Source organism: Diabrotica virgifera, chromosome 5 (assembly GCF_917563875.1).
Source record: "Diabrotica virgifera virgifera chromosome 5, PGI_DIABVI_V3a".
Taxonomy (NCBI): Eukaryota; Metazoa; Arthropoda; class Insecta; order Coleoptera; family Chrysomelidae; genus Diabrotica; species Diabrotica virgifera.
In genome coordinates this window covers 15,681,299-15,706,107 of record NC_065447.1, presented here as the reverse complement: position 1 = coordinate 15,706,107, position 24,809 = coordinate 15,681,299, and the positions used below count along the sequence as shown (strand labels likewise).

At 31.1% G+C, this 24,809-nt stretch overlaps 2 protein-coding genes across 2 annotated transcripts in view; one reads left to right on the top strand and one right to left on the bottom strand.

The window, feature by feature from the left end:
- LOC126885647 (zinc finger protein 271-like) overlaps positions 1–13,363 on the top strand; it is a 30,097-nt gene extending 16,734 nt beyond the window's left edge. The window contains exon 2 of the mRNA XM_050652303.1: positions 10,002–13,363. Within this exon, the coding sequence (XP_050508260.1) occupies positions 10,002–11,740 (1,739 nt within the window). The 3' untranslated portion in view covers positions 11,741–13,363. The remainder of the gene's footprint in view (positions 1–10,001) is intronic.
- Positions 12,893–19,571, bottom strand: LOC114326899 (uncharacterized). The gene is made up of 2 exons (XM_050651192.1): positions 18,555–19,571; positions 12,893–12,907 (listed from the first exon to the last, which is right to left on the bottom strand). The coding sequence occupies exons 1-2, from the start codon at positions 19,569–19,571 to the stop codon at positions 12,893–12,895; spliced, it is 1,032 nt and encodes a 343-aa protein (XP_050507149.1).
- Between the last annotated feature and the right edge of the window lie 5,238 nt (positions 19,572–24,809).

The window sequence follows — 24,809 nt, the reverse complement described above, 5'->3', positions numbered from 1 at the left end:
AATTATGATATGGGTTCCAAAAGGAACAAAGTGGTGGAAACTGCTCTGAAAAATTTGCATTATTCAAGAGCAATTTATCGGCTTGAAAATTTTGGGGTTATGTCTATAATTTTGTTCTACTATCTCATGAGTTGATTTTTCTTGAGATCGACAGTGTGTCCCACATACAGTAAAACTGTTATACAATTCTTCAAAGTTATGTAATTACTATTTCAAAAAAATATGTCAATTTAAATTCCTTATTTGCATTATCCCCTCCAGCAGTATCATTAGAATATCGGTCATTTTATGAAAATTTGCCATACCAGAGAAACACGAAAAAAAATTAAGAGCAGGAATTCTGAAGATGAATGAGGTATTTTTATTTTCTTAACTTTTCAACTCTTACAGTTTGTTGCGAATAAAAGTTTAAGTTACTCATGCAAATTAAAATATAGAAAACTTACGTTAAATCAATTTTTCAGCCAGTGCCACAATCTAGTTTATTTAAAAAAAAAATTGAAAACACGGCTAAAATTTTATATTATCCCAGGTCAGAACTACATTCCTGATGCTATAGTAACACATTGATAATTATAATACAGTGTAACCTCGATTATCCGTCTCTCTATTAACCGTCACCTCTGTTAACCATCAGGGTCCATACATAAGTTATATTGACTACATAATTAAAAATTTAGTCATCATTTCAGTTTGTTTGAACATTGCGATAAGCCAAACGAAATTCGTTGAAATGTACACGTGCAGTTATTCCACCATCGCATTTTTCTATGTAAATAATTTTTGTTCTTATTCAGGGCTCTGGATTAAATTTCAATTTAAATAGGTAATGATAAATGATACCGTGTTTTTAGAGTTCTATTTTTAGAACTCAAGCCGAAAATAAAAACGCACAGCACAATAATTATTACAGTCAATATCTGTGTCACCATAATTCAGTTTGATTCAAATTCAAACATTGGTTGTGCATTTCTTTTTAATGTTCTGTTAACCGTCTTTTCGATTATTATCCGTCATACCCTTGGTCCTGTGCCCTGATGGATAATCGAAGTTCCACTGTATACAATAATTTATCAGATAGGAAACACTAATTTTAAAGCTAGCTGATCTACAACATATGCTGTTAGAATGTCCTTTACATTTTATTGAAATATCAAATTTCTATACCAATCTAGTTCAAGTTAATGTACAATTTCCTTTTAATCTTATATACCTTTTACAATCAAACAATCTAGATGTTTATAAAATTTTATACAACCATGTTAATTACATTATCGAAACACATAATCGAAAGGTATTATCGAAACACGAGAACTGGTAGTAATTACAAACAAATGCGACCTGAAATTCCCATTAAAAGATGGTTTCATTCTGTATCAAATCGCCATTTCATAAGAGTTATAAATAGATTGAGATGTAATCATGCTCTTACCCCCCTTCATATGTACAGTCTGGGTCTCACAGAGTCACCTAACTGTGAGTGTGGAAAAGAAGGTAATCTACTACATATTCTCCTCGAATGTTCACATCAATCAGTAAATATAAACAAATTTTATGATAATCTTAATATATTAAAAATTCCACTTCCCGTCTACCTGAACAATTTGATTTTTTCTGAAGAGATTAATATATTAAAAACAATTTACGAACATATCAAAAATTGTAAATATAGATTGTAGCAATAAAATTTACCCTGTATTTAAGAAATTTTGTTAAAACAAAGCAGGCATGTTTGTTAAAACAAAACAAACATGTTTGTTTTGTTGTTATTTTGTTTTAAATCCTGTAGATTTAATTATTGTATATTAAAATTGAAAAAAGAAAAGAACAAAAAAAAAGAGAAAAAGAAAAGAAAAAAAAAAAGAGAAAAAGAAAAGAAAAAAAACAAAAAAAAAATAAAAAATGCAAAAAAAAACAAAAAAAATAAAAAATGCAAAAAAAAAACTAAGAAGATGTAAACCTCCGCGAGGATGAATCGGGTTTACGTCTTAGCGTAGTAAAAAAACAATTTATAAAAAATAACAATAAAAAATTAATAAAAAAAACAAATTAACAATATAAAAAAAATGCAAAAAAAATACAAAAAAAAAATAAAAATTTACAAAAAAAAATGAACAACCAAAACAGAGTATTATTTAGATAATAATTGTAGATAATAATGTTAGTTTGTTATGTATTTAGAGTTAGAAATACAGAAAAAATTCCTCTGATTGAAAAATCAAATTTGTTTGTTTTTAAAATAACAAAATGTCTGGCTAATTGGCTCGGCCAAGGCCATCAAATTCACTCAAAAAAAAAACCATGTTAATTGTTTAAAATTAAAGCTCTGAAAAAAAAAGAATAAAAAAAATTATAAAAAAAATAATAATAAAATAAAATAAAAAGTTACTAAGAAGATCTAAACCTCCGAGAGGTTGAATCGGGTATAGGTCTTAGCGTAGTAAAAAAAATATACAAAAAACGCTGGACGGAAGGGCCGCCCGAGAACTTTATTGTACCGATCTATTATCGTTATCGTACTAGATACTGGCATTCTATAAAAATAACAAAGTTACTCGTTATTTTGATATTTTAGAAACACCTTGTATACTTGAAAATATTATTTTATGGTTCTACGCATCATTAATTCCCGCATTTGAGAAAATGTTCGGGGACACACTATAGATTATTGCATAAATCAATAGAATATTAGTCATACTTTCATTTCAAATTAGTCCATTTTTCTGAGAAATTAATAGTTTACAATATTTGCATTTTACTGCATGGATTGTAATGAAATTTTAGGAGTAGCCCAAAGCCCAATCTCCTAATTCAAAGTCTATCCTATATACTATGGCGCTTTTATCATGGGGGCGGTTCTCACCACTTCTCGGGAATAGAACATTTTTATTTTCGAATTGCATGGAGCAAAAGGAAGAATTTTAAGAAAATTTAAAAATGCGCTCTATAATTTGATCTTATTTTTTTCACCCGTCCAACTTTTTGAAAGTAGAAATAACACTATATTAAGAGGTATTGCAAAAGAAAAACATTGCATTTAAATTCTGGTGAATGAGGGGTTAAATGTATGTACTTCTCATTTTTCCTTAAAGTACATTAGTCATATATTTTTTTGCACCATATCTCGCTTAGTTTGAATGTAACCGACATTTAACGGTGCTCGTTTTAAAGGCCTTTTCAAACACTACAAAAGCATGAGCACTTTGAGCATGCACCAAAAAACAAACTCTTTTTACCTACCATATCTCTTTTTGTATTATAAATAGAAAATTTACGAAGGAACGAATCTCTTTGTTATTTATAATTAAAAAAAAATTTTATACAGTGTTTTTAGTTTGATGCATAGTTTTTAAGGTATTCACAAAAAACCGTCCGAAAACGTGTCATTTTTAAATGAAAATGGCCAATTTTCAACTACGCATAACTCAAAAAGTATTGAGTTCTCAAAAAAAGTATAGATCAGTTTTTGCTTAAAAATAGGTTCTCTAGCCACTTCCATGCTTATTTTGACCAATAAATTTTCCACCCCCTTGAAGGGGTGGGAATTGCCCCAAGATAAAAGCGCCATAGTATATAGGGTAGATTTTGTTTCTTGAGCTATTCCCTACTTACTGTGAAAATATCAAGTACATCGATGTAGTAGGATGGAATTCGGAGCCAAATACCCTCATTGACTGCCCTATAATAATGCTCTGCTATGATCGCGTGAGAGAGGACACACACAAGATTCTAGCAAAATTTCAATTTTCTGTAACTTTTCGAGTTTTTGAGTTACAGCAACGAGTTTTATGTCATTGGAAAGATAATTTTACATTCTTTCAAAATATGTAAAAATATATAGGGCGTATGCAAAAAATTAAGATTTTTTTTTCATTTCCGGTTAAACCGGAAGCCATATTGTGGGTAAAATTTATTGTGCTAATAGATAACAAAGTACTATATATGTCAGCCAAATTTAAAATTTTAGTTTCTATTACACAGGTAGTTACGGGCACTCGAATATTTTTTTATAAAAAATTCATAACTCCCTTCCTATGAGGAGTTAAGAAACTTGACCAATGTTATTCAATTTACCGATAGGATATCAAAAATATATCAAAAAATAAACAAATTCCTTGGAGTCATTTTTGAGAAAATTTAGTTCAAATTTATGTCAAATTTTGACCCCTTAAATATAGGCAATCCATAACTTTTTCTGAAAAACGATAATATTCTTGTTATAGCCCCATCTTTAGGCTATATAAATGTTTTTTCAAATTAAATTTATCTTAAACAAGTTTTTAGATTGGTAGGGAAATGTATCGGGTGGGCGGTCGGCCATGCTGGCCGCCATTTTGGATTTGGAAATGTCAAATTCCGTATTTCTATTTACCTATCGATGAGCTAACTTTAAGTTAAATTTCATTCGTTTCGGTCAAAATTTGCAAAAATGGGCCCCAAATAACCCCCCTATTTCGGCCGCCCTTTGAGAGGTTTTTTTCAAAAGCTTAGTTTCTCGACAAAATTCTCTTAAACTTACTCATACCGAATTTCATCGAAATCGGTCCAGTAGTTTTTGCTGGGCGGTGGCGACATACGTACGTACATACTTCCGACATGTTTTTTTTATTTGCTTTTTAGACTCAGGGGGACTCAAAACGTCAAAAAAAAGTGAAATCTGAAAAAAAATTTTTTGCACGATCCTATAACTTTATCTATTATACTCATACTGCGTATGTAGTACGATAAAGTAAAAAATACATAAAAAACAAAAGAAAAAAAAACTAAATAAAAAACAATAAAAAATATAATAAAAAAATTGTTAAAAAATATATAATAAACAAGCTGAAAATGCGAGCATTATCTTAACGAAAACTTTGTTTATTTACGTATTTTAATTCATAATATGGAAAATTACTATTATGAAAAGTAGTTTAGAATTAATAATTATGTTTTAATGTGCAATTATATCATTCTAATTTAAATGTTATGAACTATAAAGGTAGTTTACTCTTGATCGAAATTCATATTTTTTATATACCTCGCATAAAATTAATAAAATTTTACATATGATGGGTTGCATCATAAATCTTAGAACATGAAGAGCTTTTTATGAAGAATAACTTTTCTTCGTCAAATTAAAAATAAAAGAGTTATAAATGAAAATGTTGTTGGTATCCATAATTTGAGAAAAATCTTCAAATATTTTTTTCCATTAGAAGGATGTAACTGCACATATCAGACCATAATTTTTTTATACCAAACAATATTATTTCATATACTGTCGGTTAGGCTGTTCGGCAAAAACAAAAAACTGACCTACTAAATCACTAGTCAGTTGTGTCGAGTTTAGCGAACCGACTATATTTTAATTTCATAGCAAATGGAACAGTCCATTTATCATAAAGGGGGGCCGTATACTCGAATAAACCTTTTTAAAGCTGTTAATAAATTATTGCTTTTAAAATACTTATACTCAAATTGTATTTTTGAACATCTTATTTATTTTATATAATAATTAAATTCACTATCAACTGTCATTGATGTTTTATTAATACTTAATTTAAAATTTTGCTTAACAAATCGAGATTAAAAAACTAGCCTACTTAATAGCAACGATTTCAGCTGGACGTGTAGTGTGTCGGCAGAAAATAAAACGATTGTGACGTCACATTTTAAACTTTGAGGTCGATTATCTTGAAGACGGTTAGAAATATCGAAATGCCGTTTTCAGATTTGGATTCAGAAGAAAAAACTACATAAGAATCCATCGATAAATCTGATCTGAGTATTGCAGGAGCGGCAACGCAATTAGAGATGCATCAAGTCAAACTAGTTTGATTTTACTCAACAAACTTGACTTGACTTGAAAATCAAACTTTTTGTATAAAAAAGTTTGACTTGACTTGATTTCGATATCTTTAGGTTTGACTTGAATTCAAACATCTTCAAACAGTTTGAAAAGTTTGAATATTACGCAACGTGTTTATTTGTTCAGTGGCGGATCAACGGGGGGGGGAGTAATGGGGTGGGGGAGGGATAGGGGAAATCCCTCAATCCCAACAAGGTCCAAAAAATTTTGACAAATTTCAATAAACAGAAATGTATTGACTGATATGATATTTAAACCGCAGACAGACAAATAAATCCCAATAAGCGCGCCAGTTAGGATAATAATTATTAAGAAAGCTTATAGCGTTTTATAGTATGATACAATTGATCCAAATAATGGCATAAACCAGACATCCAAAGTGAAAGTTATCATCCAACACCAAATGTTCTATATGGTCCACATAATGTTCAGAAAAAAGTCACACCATTTTGAGCGTAGGGTTTGAAGGGAAGAGGGGGAGAAATCGGTAAATTCGTAGTTTTTTACGTTTTTCGTCAATATTTTTAAAACTATGCGATTTAGCATGAGCAACCTTTTATACAAAAATGTTCTACATTCAATTTGAAATAAAAAAGGCCTATTGCATAATCCTTCTAGAATGAACGGTTCCAAAGTTACGGAGGTAGTATAGTATAACTGGTCAAAAAAAGGCCTAACCCAAACATCCAAAGAAAGAGTCTTCCTCCAACACCAAATTGTTCTATATGGTCCACATATTGTGCAGTAAAAAGTTACACCATTTTGAGCGTCCGGGTTGGAGGGGAGATTGGGGAGAAATCGGTAAATTAGTATTTTTTTTACGTTTTTCGTCAATATTTCTAAAACTATACTTTAGCGTAAACAATGTTCTATACAAAATTGTTCTACATAAAATTTAAAACAAAAAAGGTCCTATATATAATTGTTATATAATCAACACTTCCAATTTGGGCAATTGATGATGATTTTGGGTGGTGAGGTTGACGTTTCTTCGAGGGCTTATCACTAACATGCCACTGAAATAGCAAATTTTATTTACAAAACACAATCCTGTTAAAGAAAATTTCTTTCATCAGTAATAATATTATAAATTTCCCAAAAAATATAAAAAGTATCGAAAACTTCCACTTTTCACTCTCCGTAACTCTGGAACCTCTGATTTTATAACAAATATGTATAGGACCTTTTTGTTTTAAATTTTATGTAGAATCCTTTAGAAACCGCATAGTTTTAGAAATATTGACGAAAAACGTAAAAATCTCCGAATTTACCGATTTCTTCCCCCTCTCCCCCCAAACCCGACGCTGAAAATGGTGTGTGTGACTTTTTTCTTAACATTATGTGGACCATATAGAACAATTTGGTGTTGGAGGATACCTTTCACTTTGGATGTCTGGGTTTGGGACTAGTTATAAGTTATACCATACTATTAATGCATATTTATACATTAATTTTTAAAAAATTTAAACCCAACATTTGTAGCCTGTCTCCGAAGACATTTAAATTGTAGATAAATGTAGGTAAAACCATATAGACCTGGATCCCGCGTACCAAAAAAAAGTTGATTAATAGCAAGCTGAAAATTTGTTAACAGATTAACGGTGTCTAGTCAGACAAACTTTCATGTATGGGAACACTGGAACAGGGAAAGTTTTAATTGTGGAACAGGTTAAAAATTTGAAACGACAGACTACGTAAACGTTCCATGTATTTTGTCGGATAGAACTTCCGATTGATTAACATCCAATTGATTTGTTACCCTTTCATTAAACTCTCATGCAAAAATCAGACTGGTGTTTATCATCAACTGGGCATTTTAATGAGTGGAACATGAAGAACATGTCAAATGACAGGAATCATGTTGGTTAGTAATAGCAGTCTGATTTTTGCATGAGAGTTTAATGAAAGGGTAACAAATCAATTGGATGTTATGTCCGACAAAATACATGGGACGTTTTCGTAATCTGATGTTCCAAATTATTAAATTGTTCCACAATTAAAATTTCCACCGTTCCAGTGTTCCCGTACATCTAAGTTTGTCCAACTAGGCACCGTTAAGCTATTAACAAATTTTCGGCTTGCTATTAATCAACTTTTTTTGGTACGCAGGATCCAGGTCTAATAACCCAATGGTTAGTTTTGAATTTTAAAGAAATACCAACAAATGTACAGCAATACGTTTGTATTGTATTTTCGAGTGAACTAGCAGATTGGTATATACCAGATGTTTTTCTAACTGGCCCTTAAATGCCTTTTTTAATAAAAGAAAGTCATAAAAATTCCAAATCATTTTATTTTGAGCTGTCCATTGAGACACATGTTACTGTGCTTGACTGCTAAATACAAATTTTAAGATTTTTTCACTTGAATACTATTTTATCCTATTGTAACATGAGCGGAGGTGAGGGGGCAATATAATACAATCCAGGGGTTCTATGTAAAATATAAACGAAAGTTGAAAAGGTGGAAGATTGTGATTCGGTAGTTTTTTTTATTTAAGTTAAAAAAACAATGTTACGTAATAGTGATGTAACGAATATTCGTATTCGTATTCGCATTCGGGAATATCCGCATCTTTTTGCATATTCGCATTCGCGTTCGCATTCGCAAAATTTGTGCCAATGTTTTGCGAATATGAATATCAGAGAAGAGAAATAATAATTTGAAAATAAAGTTAGATTAATAAAATTAAAATCTATTCTCTTTCTTATCTTTTTTATTAAAAAAAGGTAACTTAACCTCGTATAATCAGATTATCAGCCTTCACGTTGTTTTATTATTTGGCATAATGTAATAAAGCTTAAGGTTCAGATTGATTTACACTAAATATCAATTAACTTCTCATTACAAATTTAGAAAACATTTCAAAAATAAAAACAAATTAAAAAAACTGAGCATTCGCACTCGCATCCGCATTCGCGAATGTCGTTATTAGATATTCGCATTCGCATTCGTATTCGCGAATGTTCAAAAAATGACATTTGTTACATCACTATTACGTAATGCGCTGTTCGAACCATCCTACCCCCTCCCCGTGTAACGCGCCGTAACGTTTTACATGACCCCCCCCCAACTTGCGTTACGTAATACTTGAACCTGAACGCTCCCAAAGTAGATTAAATTACACTTTGTATGATAAAAAAACTATCCAACGAATTCTTTGTTTTAATCTAGTAACACTCAGATATAAAAAAGTTATATGGATAAAACGAAACTTGCCAGCAAGCAGTTTAAGCATTCAGGAATCATTTTCAAGAAATTTAAATTTACGACCCTATTTTGATTATAATCGCTTCCCGTATTAAGTTACTTTTATGTGGCACGCATTGTATTATTAATTTTCTTATCTTAATTGGCAACTAACATGTCAATCTCGACAAAAAAGTATATCTACTAAATAAATTATTCTTCAAACTCTTTCAAACTAGTTTGACAAACAGTTTGAATTTTCAAACCTGTACGATTGACCAGTTTGACTTGACTTGAAATATTTGTCAGAAGGATTGACTTGAGTTTGACTTGAAATTAAGTCAAACTCAAGTCAAGTTCAAACATTCAAGTCAAACTTGTGCAACTCTAAAGGCAATAACACACACACTTTTGCGAATTTATAAACGAAATGTTTTCGTTGAAAAATAAAAAAAACAGAGTGAAAAAAACTTAGTAGTAGTAATAGTTTTAAATTTAGATACTAAGGATATATTTTGTAAAAGAGAGAATTCAAAACACATTGACTGGCCAGTTGGTTGCTTAAACCAGTGCCAATAAAACATAAACACACACACACACACACAATTTTAAAGCTGGTTTTATAAAGAATGCTTTTTTTAGTTACCTAGTTGTAGTATGTACTAAGGTGACGAAATGTTTCTTATGTTTCTAAATAATAATTATAAAACAAGACTAAATTTTATTATGCCGTAACTCGTTCACTACCAAACGACTAATATATGGGCCACATTGATTTTTCTCATAGACCAGTGCTTTACCCTTGAGCTGGGGGCCGTATTGCACATACCAGCAATTTAAATAGCATGGTCTATAAGGAAGAAACGTAAGTACCCCTTTGGTAGCGAACATGTTAATTTGATTATTGTATTCATTTTCCGTTTTACTCAAACAATTACATTATAGTTGGTTAATATTTTAGGTTGTCTTCAAGATGAAACCAAAGTGGAAATTATGGAAAAACCCATTGAAGGTTCATCTTACAAAGGAAAAGATGTGAGCCTACACACCGAAGGAACAACATTAAATAAAACTATAAAAGTTGTGACTGGAAAAAGACCTTTTAAATGTGAAATTTGTTTAAGACAGTGTAGTTCTGCTAGTAATTTGACAAGACATTTGAAAGTGCACACTGGGGAAAAACCTTACAAGTGTGAGATTTGTTTTAAGCAATTTGTTCAAGCAAGTCATTTGAAAGTACATTTGAGAGTGCACACTGGGGAAAAACGTCACAAGTGTGAGATTTGTTTTAAGCAATATAGTGGATCAAGTCATTTAAAAAGACATTTTAGAGTACACACTGGGGAAAATCTTTCCAAATGTGAGATTTGTTTTAAACAATTTGTTTCAGCAAGTAATTTGGAAGTACATTTGAGAGTGCACACTGGAGAAAAACCTCACAAGTGTGAGATTTGTTTTAAGCAATTTAGTAACTCAAGTACTTTGAAAAAACATTTGAGAGTGCACACTGGGGAAAAACCTTACAAGTGTGAAATTTGTTTAAAACCGTTAGGTTCTGCTAATGATTTGAAAAGACATTTGAGAACACATACAGGAGAAAAACTTAACAAGTGTGAGATTTGTTTTAAGCAATTTAGTGAAGCCGCCAATTTGAAAAGACATTTGAGAGTGCACACCGGGGAAAAACCTCACAAGTGTGAGTTTTGTTTTAAGCAATTTAGTGAAGCAAATAGTTTGAAAATACATTTGAGAGTGCACACTGGGGAAAAACCTCACAAGTGTGAGATTTGTTTAAAACAATTTAGTATTACAAGTGATTTGAAAGTACATTTGAGAGTGCACACTGGGGGAAAACCTTATAAGTGTGAGATTTGTTTTAAGCAGTTTTATCACAAAGGTTCTTTTGAACAACATTTAAGAGTCCACACGGGAGAAATACCTTATAAGTGTAATATTTGTTTTAAACAATTTATTACAGCAGGTAATTTCAAACATCATTTGAGAGTGCACACTGGGGAAAACCCTTCCAAGTGTGAGATTTGTTTTAAGCAATTTAGTACTCCAGGTGCTTTGAAAAGACATTCTACAGTGCACACTGGAGAAAAACCTTATCAGTGTGAGATTTGCTGTAATCGGTTTGCTCAAAAATCTCAATTAACTACTCACATGACAGTTCACAACGGAGAAAGACCACACAAGTGTGAAATTTGTTTAAAACAGTTTAGTACTGCAAGTGCTTTGACAAAACATTTGAGAGTGCACACTGGGGAAAAACCTTACAAGTGTGATATTTGTTTTAAGGAATTTACTGAATTAGGTAGTTTGAAAAAACATTTGAGAGTGCACACGGGGGAAAAACCTTATCAGTGTGAGATTTGCTGTAATCGGTTTGCTCAAAAATCTCAATTAACCTCTCACATGACAGTTCACAACGGAGAAAAACCACACAAGTGTGAAATTTGTGTAAAACAGTTTAGTACTGCAAGTGCTTTGACAAAACATTTGAGAGTGCACGCTGGGGAAAAACCTTACAAGTGTGAGATTTGTTTTAAGGAATTTACTGAATTAGGTAGTTTGAAAAAACATTTGAGAGTGCACACGGGGGAAAAACCTTACAAGTGTGATATTTGTTTTAAGCAATTTACTACTGCAGGTAGTTTGAAAACACATTTGAGAGTGCACACTGGAGAAAAACCTTAACAAGTGTGAGATTTGTTTTAAGCAATTTAGTGAAGCAAGTAAGCTGAAAATACATTTGAGAGTAGATACTTAACCTGGCATTAGTCGCTAGGTGCAGTTACGATGATTGAATAGCAGTGGCGGCTGGTGAGAGGAGGCAAGGGAGGCTTAGCCTCCCCATACATTTTTTGCACACGCTACGCTGTTTTGTTTACTTTGCTATTTTGCTTCGCGTTAGAGATATCGCAAAAAGTTATTTGAACAAGTTGTTCCAAATAATATTCTAACCACACATACCAAATTTCAGCACAAAATTCGCGTTTTTAGTTTTTTCATTATTTGTAGTCGGGATCCTAAAATCACAGAGGAGGCTGCTGGCCGGAAAATCTCACTTGCTAATGCTCCGCGTAGCCCAGCAGCGTTTAAGGATGGTTTAAGGAGACCCGGTCTCCTTAGAGCTGCACAACGCTTAACGCACACGCTGCCCGCAGATCGGGCAAGTGAGATTTTTCGGCCAGCAGCCTCTGCGGATTTTAGGATCCTGACTACAAATAATGAAAAAACTAAAAGTGCGAATTTTGTGATGAAGTTTGGTATGTGGGATTAGAATAATATTAGGAACAACTTGTTTAAATAACTTTTTCCGATATCTGTAATGCAAAGCAAAATATCGGTAATTTACCGTGTTTTTGCATTCGCAGAGTAAGCCGCTTTGAGAATTAAAAAAATTCAGTTGAGTATCTTAAACAATGGAAGCCTTCAATCTGTATGGACTGCAAAACTTCAAATCTGTATTTATTTTGATATGCATATCTACTTACAGAGATAGAATTGTTAACAAATAAACGACACAAACTTTGGTAATACACTTTTACAATTATACTATTTTTAAAATGATATGATATTATGAAATAATTATGAATTATGATGATATTATAAAATGTAATTAAAAAATGGTCAAAAAAATGGGGCCTTAAATTAGATTTTTTTGGATTTTTTTGGCGGATTTTTTTTGCTAGTGCAAATTTATCTAGATAATTTACAGTTAGGTATAGCCTCCCCTATTGAAAAAATCACGAGCCGCCACTGTTGAATAGTTTACAGGCTTACGTATCTAGGAGCCAACTTTTTAATTTTTACCTCGTTTAAACCCACCTTTACGTCACAGTGACGTTAACAGTGGTGTATCTACAATAGGTTCATTAAAATTAAAAAAAGAATGTGTGTGTACTTTGTACGCACGTAATAAGATATTCTTCTATTATATAATAGGTAATTTAAACGAAGTAAATATACTTAAAAGGTTATTTGTACTTATTTTATTTAAAAATCAAACTAACTTTCTTATCTACCACTTTCAAAAAAGAAGAATATCTTCAAAAATTATATAATAATATACTTACAATCATAAAATCTATAAAAAAAAATAAAAAAATAATAACTTGCTTGGGGCTTGAACCCACTTCACGTCTACCGCGCCGTACGAAAGTTGACGGCATTTCAAACTGCACCACATTCGCTTATACGTCATGTGGGAATATACACAAACTAAACGTTTACACCATAAAGGGCCTAGCCGGGTAAGATGGTGAAAAGTGCCCCCAGCTCGATTTAAATTCCATATAGGCCAATTTTTAGCACATATAGAGGAACTCAATTTCTGAAATTTTTAGCCCCCTAGGTGGTCACGTGACCCCCCTAGAGCCTAATTAGGCTTTTTATGTTTTTATTTTTTATCTCAGGCGCATCAAGAGCTAGCCAAAAACTTTATTAAAAAAAGTTGTAAGTTCCAAAAAGATCTATAAGAAAAATTTTTTTTTTTTAATTTTTGGCGGGAAATTCGAATTTTTAGAACAATTTTAAACTTTTAAATGACTCTGAAAAAAAAACTAAGACACTCGTTTTTACGAAAATTAATTATAATGTGTATTTTTGCACAATCTTTCACTCTCAATTTTTTCAGATTTTTAAAATTGGTGAAACGTACCTTTAAAAATAAAAAACCGCATTTTTTCAGTTTTTTTTTCGTATTTTGAAACAATTTTATACATATTTTTCAAAAAAGGTAACACTATCACTAGAATAGGTAAAAAACTGAAAAATAATTGGGGTTTGCTTAATAAAAATTTTTTGTAAAGCCATCCATTTTCAAAATACAGGGCGTTGAAGAAAATAAAATTTTACACATTTTTTACGATTTTGCTGAAACTACTGGCAACATTGTAATAAAACTTGGCGGGATTTAAGAGCTGGTTATTGTGCATATTTTGACATACAATTAATGATTTGATATTCATCATTGGCTCGCATAGGGGTAATGGTCTGAACTTTTTAAAGAATAAAGATAGTACGCCACTGACATATTTCAAATTAACAATCGTTTTTTAATTTCTCGTTCAATTTGTGACAAAAAATGTATCTTCTTATTTTTTCATACGACGCGCCATTTTTATTCAAAAAATAAAAGATCTTAACCCTTACAAAGTATTCGAACTTCTAGTAGTTTCTACATCTACATCTACATACATAATAAACTCATACATCCATTATCAAAATTAATTCGAATACTTTGGAAGCGTTAAGATATTTTATTTTTTGCAGCAATACAGCGCGTCGTATGAAAAAATGAGAAGATAGATTCTTTATTGCAAATTGAACGAGGAATTCAAAAATGATTGTTAATTTGAAATATGTCAGTGGCGTACTATCTTTTTTTCTTTGAAAAGTTCAGACCATTACCCCTATGCGCGCCAATGATGAATATTAAATCCTTAGTTGTATGTCAAAACATGCACAATAACTACCTCTTAAAACCCGCCAAGTTTTATTACAATGTTGCCAGTAGTTTCGGCAAAATCGTAAAAAATATGTAAAATTTTGTTTTCTTCAACGCCCTGTATCTTGAAAATGGATGGCGTTACAAAAAATTTTTATGAAGCAAATCCTAATTATTTTTCAGTTTTTTACCTATTCTAGTGACGGTGTTAAATTTTTTGAAAAATATGTATAAAATTGTATCAAAAAAACGAAAAAAAAACCGAAAAAATGCGGTTTTTTATTTTTAAAGGTACGTTTCACCAATTTTAAAAATCTGAAAAAATTGAGGGTGAAAGATTGTGTAAAAATACACATTATAACTAATTTTCGTAAAAACGAGTGTCTTAGTTTTTTTTTCAGATTTATTTAAAAGTTTAAAATTGTTCTAAAAATTCGAATTTCCCGCCAAAAAAATAAAAAAAATTTTTTCATATAGATCTTTTTGAAACTTATAACTTTTTTAAATAAACTTTTTGGCTAGCTCTTAATGCGGCTGAGATAAAAAATAAAAACATAAAAAGCCTAATTAGGCTCTAGGGGGGTCACGTGACCACCTAGGGGGCTAAAAATTTCAGAAAGTGAATTCCTCTATATGTGCTATAAAGTGGCCTATATGAAATTTAGATTGGGTTGGGGGCACTTTTCACCATCTTACCCGGCTAGGCCCTTTATATGAATTTAATAAAATTATTAGTTTGATTTTTGTCGAAATAAAATACAACAAAATATATATAGAGTAAGAAAACGATATATGAGATGAAGATTTGTAGAAAGTTTGTTCGTAATCAGATTATGTAAATTAAAGCTTTGCCTACTAATAGGCAACTACATTATTTTGTTTACATTTTCCAAATAGATAGGTATTGAAACTATTAGGTATTTCCAACTGAAACATTTAGAATTACGTACCTGCGGCTTTTCAGAACTATTTAAAAAGTCACTATAATTATAAATTTGATTTTATTTCTGTCCACACATCAATAAAAACTAATATTATACAATATTTTTGTTTACCGATAACCTCCATATTGAACAATTATTGCCAAATCATTTCAAAATTTCAACACCCAATCAGAGCCCGTATAACGACTAATACCATACTGTCGGTGTGCGCATGCGCGCGGATCAATCAAATTTTACCCTCAATCGATTCGCCGCTAAAGAAGAATATCTTCAAAAATCAAAATAATATAAATATATTTTACAAAATTTAACAAAATGGATAGTATGGAAAGAAGTTTTTTTGAATAAAATGGATTATGGTTTGTAGTAAAAATGCCTTTTACAAAATTAGGCTTTTATTCACATAAAACTTGACAGTAGAATTAATTTGAATGACAAAACAATTAATCAATAAAATAAACAATGACAAAAGAATACTAAATTATACTACATTCACCCGGCCCTATTTTTGAACAAAATCTTGCAAATATCGTGGTTTATTTTTAGTTCTAGCTGATTTACGGCTAGATTGAAAATCTGAATTTTCCAATCTTGGTTCATGATTATGAAAATCTGAATTTTCCAATCTTGGTTCATGATTATCATCAGGTACTTGATTGGGTTCTTGAATAGATAAATTTTCTATGTCCTCTGGTATTGATTCAGTAGTGGAATTCTCTAGTGTATTATTTGGACTTTCATTTTCATCTTCATCATTATCTTGATTCAATAATTTCAGGTCACCTCTAGGAGCTAAATGCTTCGTTGAAACTGTACTTTTCTTTCCGTTTGGATACTGTATTAAGGCGTAATCTGAATTGGCTTCTAAAAGATCAACCTCTTCAACTAAAGGATCAAACTTACTTTTTTGTACAAATTTTCTTAGTAATACTTTGTCTGAATCTTTAAGCCATGATGGAATAGAAGTTCCGCTAGTTGATCTTCGCTGATATGTAAACAAACGTTCATGAGGTGTACAATTGGTTGCTGTACACAGTAAACTTCTTATAGAGTGCAGAGCATCTGGTAGAACAGTCTCCCATTTAGTGATGTCTAAATTTTTGGTTTTCAATGCTAGATTCACTGCTTTCCATATAATTCCATTGTATCTCTCGACTTGACCATTTCCTCCAGGGTTATATGGTGTTGTTCTACTTGAAGATATTCCTTTAGAGTGTAGATAATTAATAAATTCTTGAGAAGTAAAGCTAGTTCCCCTGTCAGAATGTATATATGCCGGCATTCCATATAAACAAAACATTTGATTCAAACATTCAATTACTGTCTGACTGGATGTATCTGAGCATGGAAAAGCCCATGGAAATCTTGAAAATTCATCAATGATTGTAAGCATATAAGAATTTCTAGAAGAACCGGGTATTGGACCTTTAAAGTCAATATTCAATCTTTCGAACGGAGCTGTTGATTTAATTAAATGTGTATCATCTTCTTTCTTATAAAATCTGGGTTTAATTTCTGCACAGATTGGACAAGAGGTAATTACGTGTTTAATTTCATCTAAAGAATAAGGTAAATTTCGAATTTTTACAAAATGGTGCATACGAGTAATCCCAGGATGCGATAAATCTGAATGTAATTGATATAACTTGCTTGTATTATTTATATTATTGCATATTCTTGATAGTGCATCAGCTGCATCATTAGCCTTTCCTGGACGATAGATAATATCATATTTAAAACAAGAAAGCTCCAAACGCCAACGCAAAATTTTTTCATTTTTGATTTTACTTGTATGGTTTGTATTAAACATGAACGAAACTGATTTCTGATCTGTGATTAGTTTGAATTGTCTTCCTAAAAGATAGTGTCTCCATTTTTTCAATGCTTCAACGCAAGCATATGCTTCTTTTTCAATTGCAGAATGTTTTCGTTCAGAATCTGTAAGGGTACGTGAGAAAAAAGCAACGGGTCTTCCAGATTGACTCAGAGTGGCAGCAATAGCAAATTCAGAAGCATCAGTTTCAACAATGAGAATTTCATTTTCATCAATTGTCCATAGAAGTGCATTAGCTATATCAGTTCTCAACTCCTCAAAAGCAAATACCAAGTCAGGACCTAATGGAAATTTCTTGCAATCTATAAGACCTCTAATTTTTGCTGAAAAATTATTAACCCATTTTGAGTAATGTGAAAACATTCCAAGTGCCCTCTGAAGACTTTTAGAATCATTCGGAACTGGTAAATTTAGTAGAGGCTTCAATCTGTCTGGATCAGGTTTCATTGTAGAGTTTTCTATTGTATATCCCAAAATATTTATAATTTTTTGATTGTAGTGACATTTATTTTGATTTAAAGTTAACCCATATTTTTTAACAGCATTTAAAAAATTCTGTAAATTTAAATCATGTCTATCTTGATCCTCACCACCAACTGTTACATCATCTAAATAAGCGTAAACACCTTGTAGATTTTCTTTTTTTATGATAGAATCAATGGCTCTCTGAAAACATGATACTCCATTGGTAACTCCAAAAGGAATACGACGGAATTGGTAAAGGCCTCCACTTGCCTCGAAAGCTGTAAATGGTTTGTCAGATTCGTAAATTGGTATTTGATGATATGCGTATTTTAAATCAATTGAGCTAAAAATTTTATATTTTGCTATCTTAGACACCAGTGAATCAATATTCGGCAACGGATAAGCATCAAGTAATGTGAATCTATTTATTGTTTGAGAGTAATCAACTACCATCCGACGTTTATGATTTTCGTTTTTAGTTACCAACACTTGGGCCCTCCAAGGTGATTTACTTTCTTCAATAATTTCTTCTTTAAGGAGACGTTTTATTTCTTGTTTAATAAATTCTTCATCTTCCTGTGAATGTCTGCGAGATTTAGTAGCAATAGGGTGACAATTTTCTGTTAAATTGGCAAACAACGAAGGTGGCTTAATTTTAGCTTCAGTAAGACAGCATATCTTAAGAGGTCTTCTTGGTCCTCCAAATTTAACTTCTAAGCTTTCATGTTGTTTCATAATATCTTGACCCAAAATCACATCTGTACAAAGATTGGATAAAACTAAAACTTTTGTTTGATCATATTTTTCTTTATCAACCTGAATGTTTATTAAACAATAGCCTTGAATATTAGCTGAGAATGACATAGATGCCATAGAAACTTTAACCCCTTGTATTGGAAAAATTTTAAGCTTATTTTCAATAGCGAATTCATGATCTAAAAAAGTATCTGAGCTTCCAGTGTCTATTAAAGCGTTGGCATCAATTTGGTTAACTGTTACTTTGGCTATACATTTTGAAAGCGATTGAGGTGTTTCCATTGAAGAAGCGATTACCATTGTAGATGCATAAGTTGATCTCGTTTGACTTTTCTTTGATTGCATGCACATTTTAAACCAATGTCCAATTCTATGACAGTTTTGGCAAATCGCAGCCCTTGCTGGACATACAGATCGAGGATGTCTTGGATGTCCACAAAAATAACAAGTCTGACCAGGTTTTGTTTGAACAGAAGCTAAAGTAGTTTGTTCTGAATTTGGATGACTACAAGATGCTATATTATTTAATGCTGCATGATATGTATCAGATTGTTTTTGAGAATCTTCTAAAGATCTAGATTTAGATAATGCTTCGTCCAAAGATAAAGAACTAAACTCTAGTAATCTTTGACGTATATTAGATTGAACGAGACCATTAATAAAAGCATCACGAATATAGTCATTTTTATTTTCTTCTGAAGAAACTGCTTTAAAATTACAATTTTTAGCCAAAAGCTTTAACTGTTGAGCATACTGATCTATAGATTCGTTTATTTGTTGTTTTCTTGTAGCTAGAATATGTCTTGCGTAAATCTCATTTGTAGGTTTAATATACAATTCTTCCAAAATTTTGATAGCAGAAATGTATGTTTTTGCTTCGCTTATGTAATCATATACTGAATGTGAGACAAAATTGATTAAAAGCATGTACTTGTCTTTATCTTCTAGCGATTTTTCTGTAGATTTATTGCTTTCCAAAAAATTCTTAAATGTTTCGTACCAGTGTTTAAATTCTTTGGCGGCAGTTTGGGAGTTTGGATCAGCCTCTAGTTTATCAGGTCTAAAGTACTTCTCCATTGTATATTTGGTATATTTATGTGAATAAAATTGTAGTAAAAATGCCTTTTACAAAATTAGGCTTTTATTCACATAAAACTTGACAGTAGAATTAATTTGAATGACAAAACAATTAATCAATAAAATAAACAATGACAAAAGAATACTAAATTATACTACATGGTTCTAATAGGTAACGAAAATATGGAAGTAGGGTTTTAAAATATCCATTTTATTTTAAATCTATTTTATATTAAATAATGATCAACAATGTTAAATAATAAACAAAAATTTGTGTTATTCTTCTACGTGCAGTGCAAATACTGCCCGAAAACGCTGTCTCTTCGTTATCTTTTTGAGCTCTGGCAAAAAGGAGATTCTCTCAAATAATCTACTAACAACACATCCTGTTGATCTGTGGAGATCTTCTGCTTTCTTGAACCGCCCAACCTTGCTATAGAGTGATAATTATCCCATCTTTCTTTGATTTTTCATGTGCACATATGGCTCACGTACGTACAAATCTGCAGCAACTGTCCTTAGTGAACAACATTCTTTGAGTTTGGCATTTGCTCTTGTTTTTTGCATATCACTCAAATGCATTCTAACCATTTTGGAGAGGTTTGATATCGTTTTATTTAATTTTATTTTATTTTTCAACACTAGCGAAATTTTTGACAAGCATTGACTTTTTGAAATTTTTTGACTTCGACATGTATCAAATCCGTACAACACTGCAATTGTAGAGCATTACAATATAAAACTTAAGGTGTAAACTATTCAGTGATCGTAACTGTACGTTTGTACGCGAGTGGTCGCGCGTGAGATTTTCTCTCACATATTCAACTTTTACCTTTCTTTACAAAATAAAAATTTTAAAACAGATTTTAAACTTTTTTTTATTAAATAATAAGAACATAATATGATACGATACAAAAGAAATGATCATAATTAAACCAATATTAATCAATCTCAGTATCTTCATAATTTACGGCCCCGCACTTAACACAAGTATAACAAGAATACTCTGGACAAATTTGTTGATGACAAGAATTACATTTTTTTTACTTTTCTATTTTTGCGACGAGGACAAAATGAACAAAACTGAATATCCGTTGGTTCATGTTGTGATGAGTTCGGTAATGTTATTTTGGCAATTCTTGCAGTAGAATTCCGAAGGCTTAAAGTTAAGTTTGGAATTGTCGAACGATTTATAATATGAGGTTTCATCAACGATAAAGCCAATTCTTTAAAAAGACACGACGTTCTTCTGTTTTATTATTATTATCTTTATATACAATGTGACTGTTGATGCCGCCAATATTTAACATTGAAAATTATATGTTCAGTGGCCATCTACAACTAACCCGTGAAACAGAATATAGAGAAAAAAAGTGGTGCTCATTTTTCTGAAACCGTGAGAAAAACTCTCATATAGCGACCACTGCCTGGTTAAAACAGTGTAGTACTGCTAGTGATTTGAAAAGATATTTGAGAACACACATTGAAGAAAAACCTTATAGTCTAGTAAAATAAAATTACACTACATGTAAATCAAAATGTAAATTCGTACAGGTTGAAACAAATTTTATATCATAGTTTAGGTGGGTACAAAAGATATTTTCAAGAAAGTATCCAAATCATACAAGGGGATCATTGTTTAAATAATTAAAAAGGGGTCATTTTTGCAAAAAAATTATTTTTTTAGCTGCTGAGGTCATTCAATTACTAATGAAGATCTATGGGATTTTTTTCTGCAAAGTTGAAGGGTAAGTCTTTCAGATAAGTCTTACTAAATTAAATTTGACCCCCTATTTATTTAAATAATTGTATATAAATCTTTAAAAACAAATTTTCAAAAAATTATTTTTAGCGTTTTAAATAAGCACTATAAAATATCCTATTTTACAGACTAAGTTGAATTATGTTATCAGTATTAAGCAAAAAAAAAATTGGTCCGAAAATATTTAATATTTTTTGAGATATTGAATTTGTTTATTAAATGTTACTCTATTTTCTATTGCAAAAACGCGGTTGTTGCCAAAGAAATATTCACCTTTATTAAATCTTATTATTTTTATTATTATGTATATTTTTGATAAATGTATTGATAAATTCAAATTTCAATTAAACTTCCCCCTAAAATGGTATTTGAAAATTATTCAAATTTGTTTATAATTTGTTTTTTTTTTTAATAACGTCGCGGGGATTAAATATTTTGAAATACCGTTTCGATAATTGGGTTCCTGGGAATTTTTCACTAATTAACAAATTTTTTTGTCTTTTTTTCCTCTTCTTTTTTTTTCTTGGAGTTATATTATTACGGGCCCTTTTAGGGTTAAGTTTCATTAAGAATGTCGAATCTTTAAGTTGTAGATTCTAGACATAAAAATATTAAGATTGGTCTAAAATCACTTAAATAAAATGTGGCTACTTACTGAGTTACAGGGTGTTTTATTTAAAAATTTAAAAATTATTTTTACCAATTACTTTCAAACTATTTGACGTATCCTTATCATACTTGGCAGAAAGTGTATGTACTATATAGTCTACTAAATTGTGATAAATAAAAGTTTCTAGCTACTACCAGAGGCGTACGACAGGGGATAGTTAATGGTTGACCCTTCCCAAATTCTACGCCACTGAGGGAATTACTATTTTAGCGAAATTTTTCGATTCTCCAATACTTTCTATGTAAATAATATACTCTTTACTGGTAACGATTAAGTCATTAGTTTTCGAGATATTGGACGTTAAAAATGAAACGGCATAGTTATTTTGATTCATTCATTTTAAACTTCCAATATCTCTCAAACTGATGGCTTTATCAGTACCAATAAAGTTATTTACATACAAAGTAGAGAATATCTGGTTTCCTGAGGGATATAATCTGGCGGAATAAATATATGAGCACTGAAAGCAAAGTCCGCATTTATAAGACATGTGTTAGACCCGTACTGACATACGCAGCTGAGACAAGGGCCGAGACAACAAAGACCAAACAAATAATGAGAACAACAGAAATGAAAACCCTAAGATCCATAAGAGGTATCACACTCAGAGATAGAATACGAAACGAAGACACATTGAGAGAGCTAGGCGTTCAAGACGTAGTGAGATGGACAAGAGTGCGACGACGCATGTGGAGAGACCACGTAGATCGGATGGACCCTGAACGTATGGCGCATTGGGCGAAAACACAGAAGCCCAACACTAAACGACCCATAGGAAGACCCAAAAAACGATGGTACGAGAGTTGGAGCTCCGGATCGCAGCAAAGACTGTAACAGAAGAAACAGGACATAGTCCTATTACAAGAAGAAGAAGAAGACATACAAAGTATTGGAGAATCGAAAAATTTCGCTAAAATAGTAATTCACTCAGTGGCGTAGAATTTGGGAAGGGTCAATCATTCACTATCCCCTGTCGTACGCCTCTGGCACTAGCTAGAAACGTTTATTAATCACAATTTAGTAGGGTGTATAATAGCCACACTTTCTGCCAAGTATGATAAGGATACGTCAAATAGTTTTAAAGTACTTGGTAACAATAATTTTTAAATTTTTAAATAAAACACCCTGTAACTCAGTAAGTAGCCACATTTTGTTTAAGAGATTTTAGTTAAATCTTAATATTTTTGGTCTAGAATCTACAACTCAGAGATTCGATAAAAGGGTCCGTAGTAATGTAACTCCAAGAAAAAAAAAAGAAGAAGAAAAAACGACAAAAAATTTTTGTTAATTAGTAAAAAATTCCCAGGAACTTAATTATCGAAACTACATTTCAAAATACTTAATCCCCGCGACGTTATTAAAAAAACAAATTATAAACAAATTTGAATAATTTTCAAATGCCATTTTAGGGGGGAGTTTAATTGAAATTTGAATTAATCAATACATTTATCGAAAATATACATAAAAATAAAAATAATGACATCTTAAGCAGGTGAATATTTCTTTGGCAACAACCGCCTTTTTGCAATTTAAAATATAGTAACATTTAATAAACAAATTCAATATCTCAAAAAATATTTAATATTTTTGGACCAATTTTTTTTGCTTAATACTGATAACATAGCGCAACTTAGTCTGTAAATTAAGATATTTTACAGTGCTTATTTAAAACGCTAAAAATAATTTTTTGCAAATTTGCTTTTAAAGTTTTATGTACAATTATTTAAATAAATAGGGGGTCAAATTTACTTTAATAAGTCTTATGTGAAAGATTTACCCTTCAACTTTGCAGAAAAAAATCCCATAGACCTTCATTAATAAGTGAATTACCTCAGCAGTTTAAAAAGTATATTTTTTGCAAAAATTACCCCTTTTTAATTTTTTAAACAATGATCCCCTTGTATGATTTGGATACTTTCTTGAAAATATCTTTTGTACACACCTAAACTTTGATATAAAATTTGTTTTAACCTGTACGAATTTACATTTTGACTTTTTTTTATTTTATTAGGCTATTACAAGTGTGTGATTGCACACCTGAATAATTTCTTTTAAGTCATTTGACCCTATGATTTTAAACAACATACAAGAAGTCAAAACTGGACTAGACCAGAAACAGCATTAAAGAAGAACAAATTATGGATGTTCGTGTAGTATTATATAGGTAAATTAGATTTTACTGTTCTGAGTTTCTGTGACAGGTGAAAATTCAATCTCAGAAGCAGTATCAGTGTATGACAGATGTTCAAAAACTTTTTAAATCAGGTGGAAGGCTACTTTTGTAATATGTAACATAATATAATTATACAGGGTGTCACGAAAAGATTGGTCATAAATTATACCACACATTCTGGGGTCAAAAATAGTTCGATTGAACCTATCTTACCTTAGTACAAATGTGCTCATAAAAAAAGTTACAGCCCTTTGAAATAACAAAATGAAAATCGATTTTTTTCAATATATCGAAAAATATTAGAGATTTTTTATTGAAAATGGACATGTGGTATTCTTATGACAGGAATATCTTAAAACAAAATTATAGTGAAATTTGTCCACCCCATAAAAATTTTATGGGGGTTTTGTTCCCTTGAACCCCCCAAACTTTTGTGTACGTTCCAATTAATTCATTATTGTGGTACCATTAGTTGAACACGACGTTTTTAAAACTTTTTTGTCTCTTATTATTTTTTCGATAAGCCATTTTTTATCAAGACCCGGCTTGTTTTTTAATATGTTTACATAAAAATTTTATGGGGCTTTTGTTCCTTTAAACCCCCCAAATGTTTGTGTACGTTCCAATTAAACT

What these genes read in the sequence shown, in the direction of transcription:
- LOC114326899 (XM_050651192.1), bottom strand. Translation starts at nt 19,571, where the DNA reads ATGGAGAAGTACTTTAGACCTGATAAACTAGAGGCTGATCCAAACTCC.